Source organism: Neodiprion virginianus, chromosome 3, assembly GCF_021901495.1.
Source record: "Neodiprion virginianus isolate iyNeoVirg1 chromosome 3, iyNeoVirg1.1, whole genome shotgun sequence".
NCBI lineage: Eukaryota > Metazoa > Arthropoda > Insecta > Hymenoptera > Diprionidae > Neodiprion > Neodiprion virginianus.
The window spans coordinates 37,570,845-37,594,834 of record NC_060879.1 but is presented as its reverse complement, the minus strand read 5'-3'; the positions used below and the strand labels follow the sequence as shown (position 1 = coordinate 37,594,834).

Genomic DNA, 23,990 nt, shown 5'->3' with positions numbered 1-23,990 from the left:
CTTGTTTTTATATATCTTGTCAATTATTTTACAATCTGCAACGATTATTCTCCTACTTTCGTTTCTGTTCATATTTTTTTCAAGGTATATACCCACACTGATTGTTAGTATATTTTAAATGATATCGAAGTTGGGCCGACAGACGTTTGTACATTACCTACTTATTCAATGAAAACCTCTGCCGCACGTGTCAAAGAAGTTAGGTAGAACATTCCGTCCCTAAGTGGCGCTAAAATGTTGCACCCGCAAAAAAAAAAAAAAGATTGTTCGCTGAGCAACGTGAATTAGTGACGATGTGTCGAACTGTTGTACGGTTCGTTATATACTTTCTTTTTCTTCTCTCCGCTCCACGGCTTCGGTGATTTTACCTCGTCCGCGATGCTGTCCGAAGAGATCCGTTGTTATTTTACACAGACGCGTCTATACCGCAAGTAAGAACAACTAAAAACTATGCTCTTGAACCGAGCTCCGAGAAAATGAGAAGATGAAGAAAAAAAAAAAAAAAAGATGCGAAATAACTAGACGTGGTGAGCATGAATTGAATGTGTAAATCGAGTGGAGATGAACCGTTTGTAATGAGGTGAAATATTGCCGGTGGTAGAAACTCTGTAACTTTCGTGACGAGGGAAGTGCCGATGTTGATTTAACGGTGCGGATAATGGCGAGTTTAACCTTTCACGATTTTCCTCCGCGATATTAACCACGGCGGCTGACTCTCTAATCAGACGACGAGCTTCTCCGACGACATCGCGGAATGTATATATATATATATTCTCGTGATGCTTGTGATTCATCGAGCGCATGGCAAGGATTACATTTTTGCAGGAAGAGTCAAAGGTAGCGCCGTGAATTGAATATCGTTATTTAATTTCACCTCGTCGCGAATCCTGAACCGTTTTACTGGATATGTATAAGTCGATCGTCTAAAATTCCTCTATATCTGCAGACACGGATTTAAAAGGCGTGCTATACATAACTTTTATACATGCTCTCATAGATCTGACGCAAATATGACGCAATTTGAACTACTCAATAGCGCTCCGCGATAATATAGGTATGCATACATATATGTATGTCTGAAGTAATTTCTGGGAGATAAATTCTTGTTGTTTTTTTTTTTTTTTTTTTTTTTGCATTTTTATCTTCACAGCATGAGAAAGCGAATGAATTAAAAGTTAATTAAATGTAAAATTAAGCTACCTCTGTAAAGATGACGAGCTCGATTACAATGACTCATTTGTTAACAATGCTTACTTATAGTTTTATTTACATTCATTTCTTGGCGCATTCATGAAATTACACACATGTAAGCGTGTACGTAAACGAATCAAGCTGAGAGCAGTCGAAAGAAACAAGCTGTACAATTCAACCCACGCATTCATCGGATAAAACAGACTTTTTGCATCATCGTAAATCTCAGCGATTCGCGAAAACCAAACTTACGTTGTGGCTGCAGATCAGATTTGCGGAGCATTCGTGCATTTATGCATACAATAGCGAGTATGTTTACAGCTGAAACGCAGTGAACCTAATCTAAGAAAACAAAGATTCGACCGCCATTAATCCAAAGATGAAATATGCTTTTCATGGTTTTTCGGTTGCATGAGAACGGTTATTGTTTCGGAGCTTTCAGAGGTTTAAGACGATGGGATTGTAAAATGAAACTGTTTCAACAGTTTTCTTTATTCGTCGGGATTTACGAGCGTTCGTTGTACGAAACGTTAAATTATCAAGAATAGCAAACACTTCGCTCCGACTTGCTCATATATGGCGTACACGTCGCACGGAATTTTTAAAATTCGACGACGAAAAACCCCGCGTTTTACAACTTGACGTTAGAAATTTTAGCAGGACCTATTTTCAACATTGTCCATGAATTGCCTCACCGACGACGATCGTGTGATGGTGTAAAATTCAATCCTAAGTAAACGTACGGTGAGAACTTCCCAACCATTTCACACGTGAAAAGGTTTAGCGAACCGCACGTAGTGATTATTTTATTATCTCACATATACCATCGTTTGTTTTTCTTGTTTTTTTTTTTTTTTTTTGGTAAATTCAAGATGTTTTTCGGCAGTAGATAATTGGTACGTAAAAGGTGAGAAAAAAATATTATCAATTCTGAACAAACAGCACGTCGCGTTATTTGACGAGTTATTATCTACGGTACGAACAATTTCATAGCGTTAAAAATACACGGAACCACCAACAAGTCGACACGACGTGCCCTGTATAGGTGCACTCATCCGTACCAAACGATAGATAATACACTGATCTATTACAAGGATAGAGGAGGAAAGAGAAAAAAATGTCGATGAAACGGTTTTATCGTAACGGATCGTCTTCTTCAACGATGGATCAACGAACCAAGGAAGATCGCTCTTACATTAAATAGAACCGTATACTAAATCGGGGCATGATTATCGTCTATTCTGGAGTAGTTGGCGCAAGGCCAGCGACGCGATACTGCAGTCGAAGAATTTAATGCGATATCGCGAGAAGCTATGCGTGCGATGCGTTTCAATCGTATTTTAATTGCCCTTTGATTAAGAGCCCTCGAGATCATCTCGCGAAAGGTATTTCGAACGATGAACAGACGCGGCTCGCTTCGTCTTCGTAAATCGATGGACGAACGAATCTCTCGATATTTAATTTCGCAGCTGCTTGATCGACGGTGGCTTTCGAATCAGGCGCGACTTTTTTTCGACATTTCATTAATCACCTCGTCATTGAATTTCAGTGCTGATGCTTTTTGCGCGTTAACAAAAAGCAATATTTAATAAAATCATCCCGCTGCCGCGTTGTAACGTGAAAGGAAATTACGTTACATAACCCATATACATTGTGTGCCGTACCTTCATTACGATACATCTATATTTACCGATTGTGTCATCTGGCTATATATATGTACATGTGTACGTACGTGTTTGTGTATTTACACGTGGAAACGCCGGCTGTGGACGTTGTGACAGAATCGGTATCGGGAATCTCGTATTTCGGTGAAATTTCTAAATTAAAGATAATAATCATGACAGCTCTATCGAATCGAGATGTCAATTGACAAAAAAATCGCTCCGTATAGTGGAGACGACATAAGTCTGCAACAACGAAACTGTGAAAACGGTCACTTCGATTAATTCTCCAAGTTTCTTATTCTCCGACATTTATCTCCGATTCGGTTCAAGTAATTCATCCCATAGTCTGCAATGGCAATTCGGTTCGCTGGTTGGTATCATCCGCAACGAAAATCTCTGCAGTCGATAATCTGGGAAGTTAGAAAGTACAATAAAGAATAGAGGAGAGTAACGGTTGATGGTCGGAATCGAACACAACGTTTGGGAAAGTCGGTTAACTCTCAACAATGTACGTATAGGTACCCTATAATCCGTATCGCGGCTTATTTTTCAACAAAATTTGGGAACACGATAAGATAAAATTAAACTGTCCTGCTGCTGTGTCTTTATGCGTCTGGATTACTACCAAGGTATTAAAAAAAAAAAAAACATCCCAGGCCTTGTAAAGACCCTGACTATAAAGGAGCAATGTCAGGGTGTCTGACTTCGATGATACATCAAATCCCCTGACATTTCCCGGTTTTCCAGACGAAAATAGACATTCTCCAGGACTGGATTCGCCCTAACTATGCTAAAAAAGTCACTTTTTTCATGCAAGTTAGTTAGAAATTAGACATCAGACGTCTCCGTCGCGTGAGTTAAAATGGTCCAATTTTTCTTTCGGTCCAATTTTGCTCAAACTCAATTTCCAAATATATCAATAAACAATTCAATATTAAGAAACTTACGGAAGATTAGGATTAGCCATCATTTCGAAACATGCGGGTAGAAACATCAATCTGGGAGTATTGACTGTTTTTGGTACTTGTTTATGTATTTCGTAAATTTCACACAGTGCTCGACATCAATTTATCAATTCTTGAAACTCCTCCAAAAGTCATATTTTTCGTCACTTTGTATCCTTTTCCCATTAATCCCCTCAATTTTCTGTCGTAGAGTAATTTTCTACATTTCAAACAATCGTACACCGGTAAGGTAAACACCCCCAAATTCCCGGAAATTTCCCGATTTTACTAGACACGTGCAAATTTCCTGCCAATTTTCTTCAAATTTTCCTTACAGCTATAAGCCTCCCGAAAACATCCTGTTTCTGATATTCCGCATGCAATATCTACTCGGCAAAAGTGACGATGGCAATCCAAGAGTGCACTTGACACGTTACCCGACTTTCCCCTACGACACAACCTGCACCGACATACCGCATGCAGAGATGAAACTGTCACAAGGATAGACACTCGTGATCCTTAAAAATAAAAATGAAAAAAGACCCTGCAGAGTAGTCGGAGAAAGCCCGCAGCAAGGCAAGCTCGCCGAGCGCTGTAATAAAATTAATCCGTAATTTTCACGGTGCTCCGATCCCGCGGCAAGAAGATGAGAGCAAGGAGGTCGAAGAAGAACGAACTCCAATTGGCAGGTATGCGATATCTCCGGAATGATTCACGACAATTTCGCCGCAACAATTGCCGTGCAATTCCAACTACCGTTTAATATATACATTGCGCACCTTATTTCCTCCCTGAAGGCACGTCGTCGTACACCTGCAAATCGGCTCTATTCGGATCGAGATACCGATCGGTGTACGCTGCAAGTGCAGCAGAGCGAGCAGATTGTTCTTTTTATTCCCAGTGCCGGGCACGAGTCATTTCTCTAGTTTATAATAAGACTGAGTAAATTTTAAACACTTCTTAGGTAAATATAGTGCAGCTGGCCAGAAGAAAAGAAAAAATTGTAAGATTCGGGTTACACAAATTGGATGCAAGAAATTTATATAACAATAGTATCGCCAAAAGAGTAAAGAGGCAAAAAAAAAAAGAAAAAAAAATAATTGAAACGTCACAAGGCATCAGGACTGAAACTTTTCAAGTGTATCATATTTATAAGTAAGATTCGCTCAATGCCGAAAGTATATGTGCACGGAACTTCTATAATTTTGTTGAACTTCGTAAAACTGGAGGACTAACTCGGTATCATGATTCAAATTCATTGGTTAGCATTAACGTTTTTTTTTTTCTCTGAGTCAAGTGGAATGTTGATTTGATTAAATTCGAGTCTATAGACTCCAGCCGAAATGCTCAGCTTTCAAGCAATGACTTCGCGGTTTATCTTTTTTTTTTCTCTCTCTCTTTTAATTGGATAATTTTTGTGACACACAGAACGCCCAAGAGACGCTTCGAATTCCCGGATTACGCCAGCGTATTCGTTTATGACATAATTTCATAGTGATAATGAATCCAGTGGATAGTAAGTCTGTTGTTAAGCCTTCTTCAATCAATGATTAATAGCTCAAGTTTTTAGATCTAGCCGAAGGTTGAACCCGTTTGCAGCGGTGAGGGCTTACTATCTCTCTCTCTCTCTCTCTTTCTCTCTTTCATTCAACAAGACTGTACCTAGCGATAAAATATTGCAGGCCAATAATTATCTATTATCTCGAAAATGTTAAAACACAATCCCTGGCTGGGTAATTAAACGATCGCTGATCCTCCGTTAAACTCGACGCAAATTTTCAAGAGCGTATAATCGTAATAAAAATGGTAATAATAATCGTAAGAGGAAGCGTAAAAGTATAAAACGCGTATCTGGAGCAAAATAAAATTTTCATCACCGACACCTTCGAACAGCTAGGTACAATAAAATAATAAGAAATAAAAATAAGTTGATAGACAAGTTCCGTTAAAAAAAAAGAAATGCTCAGGCTTCACTCTGGACGCGAATCTCGGTTTAAAATCTCGATTTTATCACCGTGCCGGGATGAAGAAAGAGAAAAAGAAGGAGGATAATAGGTGTGAATAACCTGTGAATCGAGTTAGCAAAGTCATTCGTATTGAGTCGGTGCAGCAGTATAGAGAACCGACGGGTGTAGTATACATATTACACGTGTGTAAATGACTGAAAGTTGTATTAAAATAAGCTCGTTCAATCTCTCCGTGATCTCTGTAAGATGACCTCGACGAAGGTTTAGGGGAAATGACGAACCTGACGTCTCTGGAGAATCGATCTTTAGTTCCGAAATATGCAGTCGTTAAATTTTATTATCAAGAGTAAGGAAAAAGAAATATTAATTACCATTTTATTTGTACACGCAATTTAATGACTACGTATATTCTACAAAGAGGTGTTGGAAGTTCTTTTGATAAAAATTTGAAAATCGATTCTGCGCTTACTTAATATCTGCAGGCAAAAATTGATCTGTGACAAAGTGCGGTTGCCGAATGTCGACGCTGACATTGAAATTGATTGAATTCCTGTTCGCGATCGTCATTCGAAGCGAGATAAAAACTGAAATAAAAGAAATCGGCGACTCGCGGAACGGAGGAAAGTGTGAATCCTGCCAAGAGCTGTAACGGCGTTTCATTCCGTCCTCGAAGCACAAGAAGGCCTAGGTATGGCCTCACGTCGTTGACGTCATTTCTCAACTCTTATGGCAATGTTGCGTCGACCGGCGATCGTACTTAAAATTAAAGCGTTACACGTACCTATCGTAGGTATGACGCGTGTGTGCCTGCAATGCGATACACATGCACACGTGGCGCGTTACATGTATTTGCACGAGATTATTCCGCGGAGATATTTAAATTATTATTATATATTATACGACGCGAGGGAGAAGTAAATATCGTTATACTTGAATAACGAAAAATTTCCAATTCTTAAAATCCGTACAATTAATGTATTTAATACAATACAAAGACACGCTCGTTAATTTGAAAATAAACGAAACGATATTTTTGTTTCCTCGATATATTTCATTGCCGTTGAAATTTCTTAAAAAAATAACAACGAACCGAGCGAGATTACGAAGCGATTTCGGAATCGATTTGAAATCTTGCGAGGTCAACCTGTTTTCCAAACGTTAAATATTCAAGATGGCTCTTCTGGCGATACATACACGCTGCATGTGACAGGGCGAGTATCGTACATTTTACAATCGTATAGATATACATCGGCAGTAGTAAGGAATCATATGTGGGATGTGCCTACCTACCACCTTGTACCTACTTTAAATTCGCCCACCGACTGTTAATGCAGCAAAAATATATGTGTATAAAATATACATGTATACGCACGCGTTTCAACGATCAATGTCAGTTTATTTACGTTCCTGTCGCACAGGACACGTATAATAATCATTTTGCCGAGCCTTGTATTCGCGTCCTCGAAATCGGCCGTAAAATAAGGTAGGCGTGCATCGAGCACGATTCAACTTATGGAAATCCCAACGAAAGGTTACACTGGCGCCCACAAAACTACATTTTTTTAATATTACACATAATATAGACCTCGGTATTCAATTTGCTGTCTTTATTCGGCCCGTTTAAACGATACTTCGTCACACGCAATTACAAGGTGAAAAGAAACGAGTAAGCAATTTTTCGTGCTTCCAAGTTCGCTACGCTTTTCGTATAATAATCGTTCAAGTTAACGTTCACGGTCCGTTAGAACGGGGTGAAAATTGTGCAACGAACGACGAAAACGGGCTTCTGTAAGCTAAGGTGACGGCAATGGCTGGCGATCATAATTATCCTGCAACGGTAACACGCAGATACACCTACCAGGCTGTAAAAGTGTTATACAGGCACGTCGGCAAGATCACCTTGGTCATTTATAGAGAGTAAGTAAGTGTGTGGCTGATCTAGTCGAGGATTACGAAGGACGCAGCATTGCTGCAGCAGAAACGTGACGAAGGAGACGAGGAAAATTGGAGCTCGTTTAATTTTAATCTTCATATAGCAGGATTAATTAGGCGAGGAAAATTTCGCTGCTCGACGAAGCGAAAATTCGCGACTTGCACGGTATTGCCGTCTACTTTACACAGCATACTGACAAATGTGCGGGCAGAGAAATGGGGGAAGGACTTACACTACGATCCAGGATGCACGATGTATAACGCATCACCGGATCGGTCTCGAAGGATGCGTTTTGTCGTTCGGAGTACACGTCCTGCCCGTCGGACACATTCCTTAACCCACTCAAATAACTCGTCTTTCAACTTTGTTCAGTTTCATTCTTTTCTAATCCGACACACGTCGGTCGGATCCAGGCGAATTATGAGTTCAGAATGCAGTTTCGATTCTTTAATTACGAAACTGTTTTTTTCTTCGACCCTTTTTTTTTTTACCCCCACTTCGAAAAACCGTTCTCTTCAAACTTCGATTCGGACTTCTTCACACTTCGTCGAGTGAGAACCGCTCTTTTAATCGTACCGATTCTTTCGCAGAATCTCGCAAATTAATTTCAGAATCATTTGGGAATGTGGTTTAAAAGAATGAATAAAAACAACAAGAGAATCACGAGTTTCTGCGGTTACTTTACCTATCGTTAAGGAAAATTAGCCCGTGACAGGAAACGCTCGTCTTACCCGAACGGTTTTTGGCTTTGGTGGTGCGCGTTGGCCGATGGCAACGGTCGTGGTGTAGCGATTATCGTGTAGAGCCTTCGGCTGAGCACGCCTCGTTAAATCCTCGGCAACGCTTTTCTCCTCGCCGCGCGTCAGCGTCGTCGTCTTCCTGACGATGCGAGTGACGATACGACGTGTTCCGTTTTCCCCCCTTTTAGAGGTCTTCGTTGACTCGATCGAGGAGCCTGCGTTCCATTTTATTTCAATCATTTATCTTCGATTTACATCGACAGTTGTTAATTCCGAGTCAGAGAAGTTCCGTTGCTTTCCGATTTGGTGGTAATAAAATTCTCAAGTGGATTACGTTCGGCAGGACATAATTACGAATTACGACAAAATTAATTTAATACGTAAAACGTTTGAAAAACGCTTCTTCTTTTATTCTTCGTATGAAAATTTCGATCGCCGAATAAAATTTCGTTGCCTTCGTACAGGTATAGTCCGTTGTAGAAATAAGTTAATTGCACGCAGACAGTCGCGTGCTAATTATCAAACAATTGAATAATACCTGCGGCATGAATCGCGTGCACGCACTTCGTTACGTAGCGATAAGATTGCGCGTGTGTGTGTGTGAGGGGTGTATGCAAGTGAGGATAGGTATCCCAGATAGCGATAGTATAGTAAGTGTGTCTAAAGCCAGTTATAAAAATAAAAATAAAAATTACAGGATGGTTTTATTAAGCGTTTCTTGTGATAACGGCCGCGTCTTTTCCAACGTCATTATGTAAGAATTTTTCTTTCAGGCAACTCCGTTTATTATAATTATACGCTTGCAAAGTTTCTATTCGTAACTGACAATGAGCTTGAAAAAGTATCTCGATCATTACCAAACCATCAATTTCACGGTACGTCGATAAAATTTGTAATAATTTCTGTAAAATTATATCGATAAATAGTCTGATCGCATCAAGATTCGATGTAGAAATCAATGAATGTATAAACGATTATACTGTAACAAACAATTTTTGCATAACGCGTCACGGACACGACGTAGGACCATTTAAAGCCGACACGCGTGGGCAAGATCAAGGCTAACGGTGCAGTGATCAGCTGTTTACTAATCTGTAAACAACATTTCGTTATTGCCGAATAGAAAAATAAGTTGCGCGATCGACAGAAAAATTGCAAAACCGATTCAAATTCCCCCAAGAAGATGAAAAAAACGAACAAATACCAAACTTGCGTGTAAAATGAAAGAATAAAAAAAAAAACAAAAAAATACATTCACCATCTTAGCTTGTGTCGCGAAGCATTGCATTAGATCAGCAGCGTTATAATAGTTCCTACACCTGTTACGGTACAACATCCGGTCTACAACAGTTTTCTATTCTCTAGTTACTGGTAGTAGTAGCGGTAGTAGTATCCTAATTTGTTGAACAAAGGCTCATTTTTCAACTGGTTAAAACAACGTGCTGTGTAGTTTTTATTTTTTTCCTTTCTTCCTCCTCCTCCTATTTTTGTATTTCTTTTCTTATTCTTATTCTTATTCTTATTCTCTCTCTCTCTCATCTGTGTCATCGGAAAGCAACGGATCCCCTCAACAAATCCTAGAGGTAAAATTTTGTTTATTTATTAATTTATTTGTTTTCGTTTCCGTTTATATCGCGGTTTAGATTCCGTATTCTCGTTCCCGTTACGCTATGTACCTAGGACCTCGGTGGAAAGTCGTCTTTTCGTATAAATCGCTTGAAGATCAGCTGCTGCAGCGGCGGCGGCGTTGCTGCCGGTCGGATTTGACGCCGCGACGTTGTCCCTGTCGTCGTCCTCTCTCGTACCCTGGACGAAGAGTCGTCCACCCTTGCTGAATCGATACATCGACATTTCCCGCAATTTTTCAATATCATTAATATTCGCATTCAGTTTTCGTCGTGAAAATTTCGATTATTTGCTTATTTATTTATTTATTTCTTCTTTTACTTCGCCGTATTACGCAGAGTCTTAATTTTGGACAGAAAACTTTGCCCAGTTTCTTCCAACTTTTAAATCCTACAATATTATTCGTTTGGTTATCAATTCGTGTAGGATTTGCCGTTTATTATATTCGTTCACTGATAATGTTTATATGTATTTTTATTAATTTTTTTTTTTTAAATAAATTATGCAACAGACTGATCTATGCGCGGTTATTGAACAGTCGTTTATTCAAGACATTCTATTACGTAGAGAGAGTATTTTTATTACTTGTACGTCGGTGTATAATTTTTAATTTTTTTTTTATATACGTTATACGGTTTATTATATTTATTTTGTGTATATAATCGAGTATTTGAGATTCGAAATTGACAACAAGTCTGGCAATATGATATGAAATAACATTCGTTGCGATATCATTCACAGCGATATCAGGTTGAAACGTAGGTATATATAGTACTGTTGTACACTTGAAATACTTTTTCAAACGTTATAATCGTAAACTTCAAAGGTTATTGTGACAGGTGATAATAGTATTGGAAAAACAAAAAGAAAAAGAATGACTATAAATATATGTCGGTAAAACGATCACGTGCGTTTCTCCGCCGTTACATACAGACAGAGCCAAGCGGTTGTTATTGAACAAAATTGTAACGTTCAAGTTCAAATTGTAATTTTAATTTATACCGCAATTTTAGGATTATTATTTAAAAAAAAAAAAGACGAAAATAACATTTCACTTGACAGTTGTGTTGACATATCGTACACTCGACGCGACCTTACACATGCGTCACAAACGAACTACGTATACACGCATATATTACATTGTCACCGTATTAGAAATTTTCTTAATTTTTGTCAAACGGCAACTCTGAACTGTGCGTAAAATATTTTATAAATCGAGAATTCTTCCAGGCTGTAAAATCTCGTATGCGGAAGACGGTGTATTATTAAAAAAAAAAAAAACACACACACACGCACACACATACAGTCACGTACACATTACGCAATCGCGTATCACCGTGAGACAAGATACGTTATTTGCAGACGATTCGCGGGTAAATCGAGGTAAGCGTCGAAGGTAAGGAAGATCCGCGGACCTCGATGAACGAAGGTGAAAAAAAAATAAAAAAAAAAAACAAGTCGCGGGCTTTCCGTCGAGTAGAAGCGGAATATCGAGTCGTTCGACCGACCGCGCGAGCTCGCCGCCCGTTGTTGAGTGACTGTCGAGAGAATAAAACCCGAGGCTCCCCCTTCCACCCACGCAACAACGCTCCGATATCAAAGTAGGAGGGCAAAGAAAACACAGGTGAGATACAGCCGTGCGTGTGTCTTTCTCTCCCTCCCCCCCCCCCCCCCTCCCTTTCCTTACGCAGACTCGTTTTCGAGTCGAACGTCAAAAGCAGACCGCTAAATACGGCCGACGTGACGACGCCACGCGTAACTAATTATTTTATTGTACGTACGTACGTACGGATGGATGTATTAAGGAATTTATTTGGAGTTCGTGATTAATTTTTATCCATGTTTTAGAATATTTTACATCGAACGATCGAATTGCAAGATATTCCGGTACATGTGAAGGAAATTTTAACGATTCAAATAGGTAGAATTATTATCTTTAGGTCACGTTCTACGCTGTATTAAGGCCGTTTAATGCTCCTACCTTTACCGACCGAGCAGATTTAAAATTCTTTCCTTCCTACAATGAATAAACAAATTATCGAAAGGGTTGAAATTTCGACGGAGCATCGCTCTTTTGTAACAGAATTCAGGAGAGTTACTCGTATCGCATGAAAACAGTCTCGCGATGACTTATTTTACTCCTGATTATTCCCGAAGTTGCACCAAGTAACTCAGCTATGGGTCTTTTTGGTCCCTGAAATGCGGGAAATGTGGGTACAGTAATACGTGTGAAAAAAACCACACACTTTAGGGCGATTTCTTTTTTGGATTTGAGTAACTTTCTTGAATTCCGATAATAATACGATTAGGCGCTTGAATATAATGTTATAGGCGCGTTGGACTAGTTTAAGAAAATGATCATTTGCCGGCGTACAGAAGCGAGTTAATGACTTGGACAAAATGTTTTCTTCCCCCTGGCAGGTCGGTAGACTATACATAATACTACGTATAATAAAGAACTACCAGGCTGCAGCTGTTTTTCACTGAGAATATTTGTGCTTACGATTATTACGAGCGAGTTGTGAAAACACCCACGCTTGTTAAACTTGATGCAATAACTACGACAGAAACTACGAAATAACTATAATATAGTAAGTCTACGACACATCGTAGCGCGAGTAAACGTGGGTTGAAATAGAATGTAGGAATGTTGACGTATCGCGCGAGGCGTTTTAAAAACAAATTAACGCTCATATTGTTAATGGTGTCAAAAAAACAGCTTTCCCGTTCAAGTTGGTACAAATAAGTATAAAGCATGGGTCTGATCGCAACTTGAAATTATCAAAATTGACGATTGCAAGGTTCTCTGCTATGTAATTCGATTATACTCTCTGAAAAGTTGATTAGAAGTACGCGGTTACATTATAGTTAGACAGGAACGAATTTTCACTGAAATCGTCCTGTCAATAGCGCTTCGAGTAAAGAAAAAAAAAAAAAAACACGAATAAACACTTGTGTCATATTTTCAATTGTAAAATTTTCGGCGACGAAACACGTTTCGTAAGAAATGCCGAGCACCATAGTCAGCATATTATTTTTAGCAAGAACGTGCAGTTATATGTTCCGGTTAATGCATCGAGTATCAAGCCGTGATATCGAGTTGAACGCGTACGTTGACAGCACTATAATTTCTTGACCCTTTTACTTTAAAATGAAAATATTGACCCAAAATGCCTTTACATTTGAGTAAAGAAACGCTTTTTGAACGGTTCTTTTAAGAAATGTTTTTAACACTTTTCAGAAATTGAGTTTTTTTTTTTACAATATATCCGTTTCACTCGCAATGTGAGAATAATTCTAGAAAATAACATAGCAGCGATCGATTTGTCAGAAAATTTTACCACTGTTTCGTATACTCGGCAGTTATTTAATATGCAGTATATCTCGAGAAAATTATAAAAAACAAAAATTACGATTTTAAACTATAGTGGGCAAAAAAGCGAATTACCTCGGTTAATACGTATCGTATATATACTTTTGATACGCTAATTCTAATCTAAAATCTATTTCATCGCATTACGCTCGTCATAATCTCGCTCTGCATCCGCTCGTAAATGTTCAACCAGCTTCGGTATTACCTTATAATATTACATAATCGTGAGATCCTTATACTTCCTGTCCGCGATATTTTATCACGACGGCGATAATTTTCCTTCATAAAATTCCCTGACATTTTCGGTCAAAAAATTCACAATCCCCCAACTTTTTACCACGGAACTTGGTTAATCAATGTTGGGCAGAATCCTAGACATTCCGCACCTTGAATATACAAATTTAGATGTAAAAAACATATAGTATTGCTTCGTTTCACCTGAATAATTAGAAACTGAACAATACCATTTCCGAAAGTTAACATAACTGAATTTACGAAGCACCGCTTGAGTTTGAAAACGACTTTGAACAAAGAAAGTACGTTTTTTCCTATGATCCATCATAATTCTCTGGTAATTCCTGGTTTTCCGGGTCTGTCGTATTGATTTAAAAAACGAAACGCGACACGAGAAATCAAATCACATCCAGAAATCTAACGTCTGCGGCATTGCAAGAAATTTGTAGAGCTAGGCATAACGTTGCGTATCGCTTTCAGTTCCCCGTTTTCACGACTACACGAATGTACGTACGGACATTCTTCTCCCCTGCACTCGTCGTTCTGTTAATGAAAACTAGGCGTTCCACCGAGTGCTTCGACCAGCCTTCGTTTCCTGGCATCCGTAGTTAAAACGTGTCCGTCTGTCTGCCCGAGGGTCTGAATTTACATCGTGCGAGAGAATCGCTTGTGCGAACATTTTGCGCAAAGGACACGCCGGCACACGGCGTGTTCATTTGTGGCTATGCAGCCAACCGTTTGTCTATTTATCGACTATAAAAGCGATCGAACAACGCCTCAGAGACTTTCTCGGCAAGTTTTTCGCCAAACCCGACTGTCCGGATACTTGTCGATGTACGGTAAATATCGATACAAGCGTTAATCACCCGGCGAGTTTTCACTTTTGCTATCCAAACCTTTCGTATCCGCGTGTCCGTCGTGAAACTGCGGCTTTTCACCCGTGATCGTAGTTTCCGGTAGATTCTTGTCTCCTCTCGAATTTACACACGTACACGCTCTCGCTCAACTTTGGTTCTTGGACTATTTTTAGGTCCGTACAACGTAAGAGTGTCGGACGATGAACGTCCGATATAATAGCCAAAGAACGTTACGAGTGAAAAGGACGGTAGGGAAAACTTTCGAAAATTCCAAAACGTTGACATCGAAGCTATGGTTTTATTACACGTAAAAATTCACGTCGCATGCTTTACGGTGAAAATAATACGTGAATAAAAAGGAACGAGTCGTGCGATGATCTACGCTCGGCGGAAGGTATAAGTATTAAAGGCGGCGGTTAGTCGGTGGAAATAATAAGGCCGAACGGAAATGGCTTCTGGATTAAACGTCCCGACGGTCGGTGATTTCATATCCGGCAACACGATATACATCTACAACCCGCGATCGACGGTACGCGGATGTTCGATGACCTGCGGCACAGGTGCGTTCCGATTTATCCGTCTCCACCTTTGGTTTATTTTGCGGTCCGATAGGCAAGTTCACGTATCTTGTACCGCATGCGTCCGTTTTATACAGGACGGAGGCTCGTCTCGGCTGCAAAGAAGCCGCTTAGACCTGAATTTTATCGTCGTTTGATGAAACGCAAATAGCAAAACATTCTAAACTATGGAAGAAAATAATAAATTCCTAATTAAATTCGCTTTCTATGATAGACGAAGCGATGGATGATACCCTATAATTCTATATATCGATGTAACCGAAACAATCTTGTATCACGATACAGATCGAGTAAATTAATCTTCGATTTTATACACAGCCAATGTAAATTCCTTCATAATACGAAATTCGTCCACGTGGACGGTATCGTGTTTTGATGGGATGGAGCGATAAATAATTACTACTACTCCCGCAGCACCGAGAAACGAGCATTTATTACCTACTTATTATATACACGCGAATCGACTACTGGGCCGTAATTTGCATAGACCAAGTTACACGGCGTAACGGTGAAAGACTTTTGAATGAAAATTCCACGGTTTATGTACACCGCAGGGGATTTTCTCTTCTAAACGGTTTTTTTTTCGATTTTCCATTTTCTTTTTACTTATTCATTTATTTTTTATTCGATAATTATACCGAACTTGCAGACTGGATCGTACTTGAAACCGATGTATAAAAAAATTGGTTGAGATACTAGAATCTGTCGAAACCTCGATCGATTACAATCCTGTTGGATTTCCTCGTAAGACGAGATGACGCCACCGCGTTTCTTCAGAGGTTTTACATCCATCTCCGATCCATTCTCTACTACTACACGCCCGAATTTCGAAAGGTGAGCAAAGCGGGATTGTGTGGATCACTGAAAGGCGTGACGCCGTGCGTTGATTGGCTGATCGGTATACTAGGCCTAGGTCAAACGTGCGAAGATTCTTTACCATTACGTCACTTGCCAAGTGACATCAGAACCGGCAATAGCCGTTAATAGCCGTACCTACTACGCCCGAGTCCTACAACTAGACAAATATCTAGCATAGTATAACGCAGCTACGTTACGCGTGTATGTAACGTGACTTCTTTGAAAAACTTCAGAGCCATGAGCTTGGAGACACCGAGAGATCGATGAAAGCGATTAACGGTGATCAAACGAGACGACGGAAAAAAACGACAGATGAAAAAGGGTAATTTTTTTTTTTTTTTTTCTAAGCATTTTTTTTAACCATGTTGGATTATTTTAATATTTGAACGTCGTCCAATTTTCGGAGACGTACCGAGTTGCCAGAGTTTTTGATCAAAACTTCGCAAGTAATACACAATTATTTAAAATATGTGAATTTTGAGCCGAGCAATTTCATCGCATCGAGCTTTCCGGATCGACATTTGATCTAATCCTCTTATCTGAATACGCGTTTACAACGACTTTTTTCATCCGTATCGATGTGCCAGTATTTAATGGCGTTGTTTGAAATCGATTAGAAAAAAAGAAGATCTCAACGCATCAATGATCGGGTTAGTTATGCGGTCATTCCGCTTGGACCGAAATGCTTAACGACGTTGAGTTAGCGCGTATCAGGGCATATAAGCGCAGCTTAATAGCTGTTCCAGATTCTGTGCCGGATCTATACACGAATGAGTCAAAAATGTGGAGTTAAAACGGTAGTAAAAAAAGAAAAAAGAGGGTCGATTTACTGTAAGTACGGATAAACGGTACAATATCCTGAATCGCCAATCTTCCTTTAGCCAGCTGGTTTGCATCGGGTGGCCGACAAGCGTTCGTTTAGTAGGATAAACGGAGTGGATGGCGCGACAAGATGCGTGTAATATTGGCGATCGGTAAATCGAAGCACCTACGTGGAGGACTCGAGTAGCTGCTCTACGTCTGGTTGACGTATCATCATCGATACGAACCAAGTCACGACGCCAATTCAAATGGAGATAATTGGACGGGATGCGAGTTGAATGGTAAGACGTCGTTTCGGCGGTTGACGAGCTTTGTTCAATCGAACCTATCGAATGCTAATCGCCACTCGTCTCAGGTAGTCGTGGGATTTGCGCCTCGTGTGCAGCAGGTTAGATAGGCACCATTGACGTTGTCGCAAGCCTCACTTCGTGCGTGGCGTCTTATGAATTTTCTAATTTTCAAAATATAGCGAGCGAATGCATTTTCGATTTTTCAATTCCATTCTGCTTTCTCGGTGTGTACGCGTGTACATCGTGCATGGATTGCAGGTTTCCTTGAATACGTTCGGAATTGTACAGCGACGCGTACAACGAGTCTCGTATAATCTACAAAGGTGAACGACAAAGGTTTGAAAAATCTATGATCGATCGGATTTAATTCACTTAGTTGGCCCCGTATGTCCGTTGGTCGGTTTGTCGTATACCAGAGAGATTATCGGTCATACGAAGCGACGTGGAACTCGATACTTGTCAAGTCTATACGTGGACTCACAGGTATTATAATAGAATAAGTCACTGTCCACCGAAATGAATTTATATTTATACAGATACGGGTTTGAGAATAAGAAATTTTCATTACCCGTTGCTGTTAACAGCAATGAAAAGGACGTTGACTAATGATCAAATCGTAAAATGCATATTCGGCTCGTTTATGTAACGTAGAAAAGTATATTTTTCAAAATTTGTGATTTACAGTCCTGCACTGTAATGCGTGTGAAATTTACGTGCATATATAAGTTGAAACATATAAAACGTGTATAAGATGTAAAGCCACTAATAAAAAATTTGTGACATTTATTCATTCGTTCGCTCATTCAATCTTTAAGAATCAAATTCGTAACGATAATTTCACGTTTTAGATAACAAAACGCTCACAAAATATTATACAAACTCTACCTACGATTTTGCATGCATCAGGACCACTGTTGCAAACTCACCAAATAAATTTACGAAGATTAACGAATTCGATAGCTAAAATTTACAGTTAGGTGGGTGATTCGGAATGAAAAATGGTTATCAGATGAACACCTACGTCTTGTGCGTTATTGTGAAGTTCTGTTAACGGTATTGAATTTCAAGTTCGACAAACGGAAAAAAAAAACAAAAAGCAATGACGAAAAAAAATGGATAAAAATATAGATACCTGATATTGTAATTTATCGTTACTACGCTACGTTTAATTACGGTACTATACAAATGGCAAAATTTACAACGCGATACGCAAATGTACCTGCGGCTACCGAACATACAATGTAGTAGATACGTATTGAATAAATTATGAAGAAATGGATCAACGAAGCGAAAGCGAATAGTTGGGTGTATGAATTACGATATCTAGACGAACAGCACAGGGTTTGATAAGTAAATAAAAATAAAAGCAAAAAAGGTTTTGTTGAGAAGCTGCTGTCGCTGATGATAATGATGATGATAACGATGATGACGACGACGTTTTATTCATTAGGATTACGTGGCGACTGTGTTTATTATTCAAGCAGCTACCTTGACCAATAAAGGGAATCTATCGCGTTTTATATAATACATATACCTACCTAGTCGTTTAAAATTCAACACTGGCTCCTCTCCTCGACACGGAATCTTAAGGATCTAACTCGAGCTCGAATCACAACCTCCAGATTGACGTGCATTGCTTTACCCCCCCCCCCCGCCCCCTTTCCCACCCAATTCTTAAAAATTTCAAGCGAAAAATCTTGATAAGGAAATTTAATATACTCGTGAAAAAAATTTTAAAAAAAAATTTAAAAAGGAATGGAGAAGAAACTAATTAGTAATATTGTATTCTGTGTACAGAATCGCAAAGTTACCATCCGATCTATGATACTCGATTGCGAGGAGATCGATCAGATTACGAGACCTGTTTACCTATCGTAGGTAAGAGGCGCGCAGTTAACGGATTCGGTTTACAGGTTACAGGGAGAGGCTACATCTAGGTAGGTATATAGATGTATAGAGATACAGGTATAGGTATACGCGATTGCGGTTAAGGAGAGACGCGCAGCGTCATCCATGCCACGATTGGTAAGCAAGCAAGCGATAATATAAAACGAGCGCGCTCGTTTGATAAGGCAGCGACAGAGTTTTGGCGGTCGGTAATGCAGGATATCATATTTATCAGGCATTCAATGGTCAAAGCAAAAAAATTTATTTACAATCAAACCAAGTAAGTATAATGAATAAATCATGATATTTTTCAAATGTTTTCTTTTTTTTTTTTATTTCAAATTGTTGTAAACTGCAATTCAGTTTCTTCGGTCATTTGTTTTCTTAGTTTCCATTTGCACGCATCGCTACGAGGTAATTATTGGGACTTACCTTTCGTCGCCACCTCTGGGGGCGCAAAGGAAAAAGAGAAATAGACAGATAGAGAATTGTTGTCAATTATCAGTGAAACATTATCTAGGGATGACGGAAATTCCTTTCCTTTATCTTTTCGTAATCGGTACCGTAATTGTTCTTATAAGTAAGAGATACATATAAGAATATTTTTCGTTTCGCAAAGAACGTTTTTGCCCTGACCATATCTGCCCTTGAGTAGCTTTTTCTTATTTTCTCATACAGCTTTTATAATTCTCATTATTGTTACTGTAATTTATTATTGGCAGAACCTAAACGGCCAGAACGCAATGTGATCATTATCATACCATGAAAGGTAAAATCAAACATGTATCAAGCTATTTAAGAAAATGGAGATAAAATGTGTAGTGTAAAAATGTAAGATAAATATATTTCACCACAGCAAATCGCGTTGGTAAAATATTTTCGACGATTGACATTTTTTCCCGAGGCACACGATATACCGATGGTCAGTTATTGTTAATAACAAAATTTCTCCACCGATCGTACGAATCGTCAGTGACTAATTAAACAAGCACACAAAAGTTTATCATTTTTCTTATAAAGTAAAAAGAAACGGGCGAGGAAGTCTACTCTATAATCGTAAATTAATTCGGACGAATAAGACTTCCTCTCATAAGAAATTTACTGCGGCTACTGTTTGCAAATGTACCGCAAACTGATCGAATTATTTGATAATACAAACTCGAAGGGTCGCGATGAAGAGAAATGTAACATGTCTAGCTGTAGCATCTGCGGCACAGCGAGCAAGTAAAATTTCTTGCGCCTCAAGTGCTACATAATGTAAATGTGAGACGACGATATGAAATTGACCTGAAAACTGACCGGGCGCAAAACGAACACAGCCCTCCTTTATAACGCATTTAAATATATGTGCAACTCGGTTTCTGCATCTCTTATTATGCACTCGGTCAAATCGTTTCATTCGTTTTAACGCTGCCTGGTTAACAGGCATTTAAAAATAAAACGTAAAACAAACGACTTGCAATTTTTACATCTCGTCGGCAGATAGAAATATTTCGATTTTTTAACTTATTCTCGTCATTTTCCGGTTCTTTGCCAAAGTGTAAAATGCCTGAGCGTTTCTCCCTATTTCTTTTTACGTACGGATACACGTACATTGTACGTATATATATTTTTGTGCGGCAAAGCTTTGGTTAAAATATTTCCGCACAAAGATTAATTTGCATGTTTTGATCGAGGAATGTGAAACAATTAATACCGTAGTCTTGTCTGCTAATCTGTAAACCAACAAACCCCACCGCTTCTGTAGTCTTGGCACAGCGTCAAATTCCTTCTTCATTATTTCGGAATAGTTGGAAGAATTTTTCATTATTAGTTTCAAATACTTTTCCCGCTCGTCGTTCTCTTCTACAGTGCCAACAAACATTAATGGTGTAAACTAATAAACGATGCTAAAATTAAAATAAATGCTTCGTTCGACAATAATTATTGTTCGTTCGCTTTTCTGCCTGTACGAGTTTGACTGAGTCATCGGAACAATGCGTCGAAATCCTGGCGTGTCACGATTAGACCGACGAAGGAATCTATGACGTTATAAGACTGCGATTAGCGAGAGATTCTTCAAAATCGCGGGATAATAAACCTGCGGGCTTATGTTAATCGATCTGACTTCACCTGCAGCGTTATTGTTATAATTATAGGTATGCGCAAGACTAATCGCGATATTACGCAATTCATCTTGATATCTCAAATTGAATCGATACATTCATAGTAAGTTTTGATGAGTGGCTGGTTATTAAATCCGATCAGCAACGATTGTTTTTCCCACTTTTTGTCGATGGAAATGAAAATGAAAACACATTGGATGTGTTTTTTTTTTTTTTTTGTTTTTCGAGGTCCGTTGTTATTACTGATCTGCTCAAATGTTGGGTCTAATCGTGAATCCTGTCCCGGTTAATCTGAATAATGGCAAACATAGTAAAAAAAAATACGAAAGATTGTCTTCTACGCCGTTGATTACACGGTGAAAATGATGAAAATCGGTAAAAAGCTTGCAAACTTACCTGGAAGTGGAGGATGATGGTCCATATAAGTCCCAGCGTGAGTTTTGGATTTCCATCAACGATGTCCTCCGCTCGGATATTGACAAGCTTGATCTTTTTGTATCGGAGAAAGTCGAGGGCCATCTGTACATTTTGAAGCATGTGGAACCGCATCCGTCCCCTTTCCCTCGGCTGAAAGTAGGAAAAAAAAAAGAAACATGTCTTATTCACCATTAAAAACGCAACTGTCCGTATGGAAGAGATAACAATTAAAAAAAAGTACGTGTTTAAATTTCTTTAATTCTGTAATTAAAATAACAGGCCCGTCTATTTCATAGTATAACAGAATCAGACGTGTACTCATTCCAATTTCGACAGGGTATAATTTAACCGTCAGACATACATCGCACGGATAAGCGTGCAGAGAGCATGCATCGATCGTGGGCGTTTATAGTCCTGCCAATAGTCGTATGGAAAGTCTAGGGCAAAATGTAGCGTGTTAAGGTCATAAGTCAATTCACAGTCTTAACACAAAGACTCGGGAGAAGGAATGCGATGGTGTAATTACTGCTGACTAATCACGGGAAGATTGCGAACACGTTACGGCTTAAGGTATAGAAAGACGACCGGGAATTGAGTACACCGAAAATAAAATTAACATCATTTACCGACAACTTCCGATCTTCGCGTTGGGTATAAGTTTCAATTATTGAAGAGTCGACGTGACTCGAAAAGGAAAAATTAGTTCAACGGTCAAACAGTTGATGATAAATAAAATTTTTATCACAGATCGATGTTGCATAATCTGTCACCGAACCTTCGTCGATCACCTTAATTTAAACTTTTAACCACGCTGGTTAATCATCGAAATTCCAAAACGTTCGACCTCGTTGTAGCCTCTCTCGAACAAAGCAACATCGGAACATTCATTAGGCACAGAGCCAATATGCTTAGAATTAGTATCTAAATTCCGTTGGTGTGGGTATAAACTTGATTAGTTACTTTCTGCTTCACGGGGTGGAAGTTAACACGAGCAAAATACTCGCTACACAACGACTGTAAGATATTCGTGTGGTTATCTACGTCGAGATTTACCGTACTACACGTACAAAAATAAAGCTAAACACGACGAGCTTTTACAAAGTGATTGATAACATTTCCCGAACGTTATTTCATTCGAAAATACGCTGCCGCGTCTAATTGTTGGTTGTACGAGAGAAGAGAATTAATTGAGAAACGCGAAAAATCGCAGCGTTTGATGCCGGAAATGAAATTCCACTGTCACGCAAGTAAGCGAGAGAACAGTTCCCATGCACACGTAATAAAACCTGCATTAGCACCGCGATTTCTCTGACGTGCATCGGTTGGCACGAAACCTTGTTGTTTTCTAGCTTCCAGCTGCTCGTAGTTTCGAGAAAGGTTATCAGGAGGTTTGTGACGGCTAATTATTGTTCGAATAACACCGACGTCTAACCATCGAGAGTTTATGCAGTGCTGCATGAGATTGTTCTTACTACATCTACAGGCTGCGAACAATTCTTACCGTAAAATAATAATCGCACCGCTAGCAAGCATTCAAGGTGTGTGTATAATTCCAACGTGCCGCTAATACGAAACTTTCCGATTAATCCGACGGACGAGACTTGTTGCAATGTTAAATCCAGTTAATCCTTGTTTGAGAAACTTCTGGCCACGATTTTTAAACATCGGGTCAATTTTATTTAATTTCGGATTGTTCAGTTTAACCTATGACCAGGCGAACGTCCAAACCGTATGCTTGCTTCTCGTGGCAATGAGTGTAAAAAAATACCCAGTGAAAATTAATTTCAAATATCGCTGCTTCTATTAAAGCTAGCGAATTCCTTTTTTTTTTACTTTCAAACATTGAATACCACACAATACGGCATAAAATGGTTGCATTGTCAAAGTAATTAACTTGAACTAAACAAACAACAACGAACGTTGAAGGGGTTCAATCCTTACAGTCTGCTCCAAGAGTACAAGATTTTTTAGGGGTAGGGAAATTTTACCCACATTGCTATCAAGGGTAAAAAATTCAGGAATATACCTCGAACATTCCTTAATATGTCTGTAAGATTGAAATTCGAAAAATCTAAGATTAAATCGTTTGAAAAAAGTTATTGAAAATTTTCAATCATGAAACAGCGAATGCGGGGTGTCAACGAAGGGTTAACTTGATTACATTCGTACAGTCAAGGCAGAGAATTATTTGCTACTCGTAAATGATCTTGCATCATGCAGGAGAATAGGAGACCCGTGACCTTTTTAATATTGACCAAATTTGACCCTCTCTTGGCCTGAAGGATTTCTCGGAAGGAATGGTGACTAGACATTTTCAAATAATTCGAGGAATTATCTACTCTCGTTTTTCTAGCTGCAGTCGACTAGCGTTGTTCGGCCATAAAAAGGCCTGTCAGGATTAATATTACATTAAGGCGGTAATCTTTTGCCATTTTAGGAACTTCTCATGGCCTGCATATATTTATGAAAAATTTATTACCTTTTTTGTATACTATCATGCGAGC

At 39.1% G+C, this 23,990-nt stretch overlaps 1 protein-coding gene across 16 annotated transcripts in view; it reads right to left on the bottom strand.

Annotated features, from left to right (window-relative positions):
- LOC124300175 (microtubule-actin cross-linking factor 1) overlaps positions 1-23,990 on the bottom strand; it is a 173,204-nt gene that overhangs the window by 54,012 nt on the left and 95,202 nt on the right. For 11 of the 16 annotated variants that reach the window (XM_046753905.1, XM_046753906.1, XM_046753907.1 and 8 more), the window contains one exon: positions 21,466-21,636. In XM_046753905.1, the coding sequence (XP_046609861.1) occupies positions 21,466-21,636 (171 nt within the window). Of the gene's footprint in view, positions 1-8,430; positions 8,655-10,115; positions 10,973-21,465; positions 21,637-23,990 lie in introns of those variants that run through there. The other 5 variants (XM_046753912.1, XM_046753919.1, XM_046753918.1 and 2 more) reach the window with 4 other exon arrangements.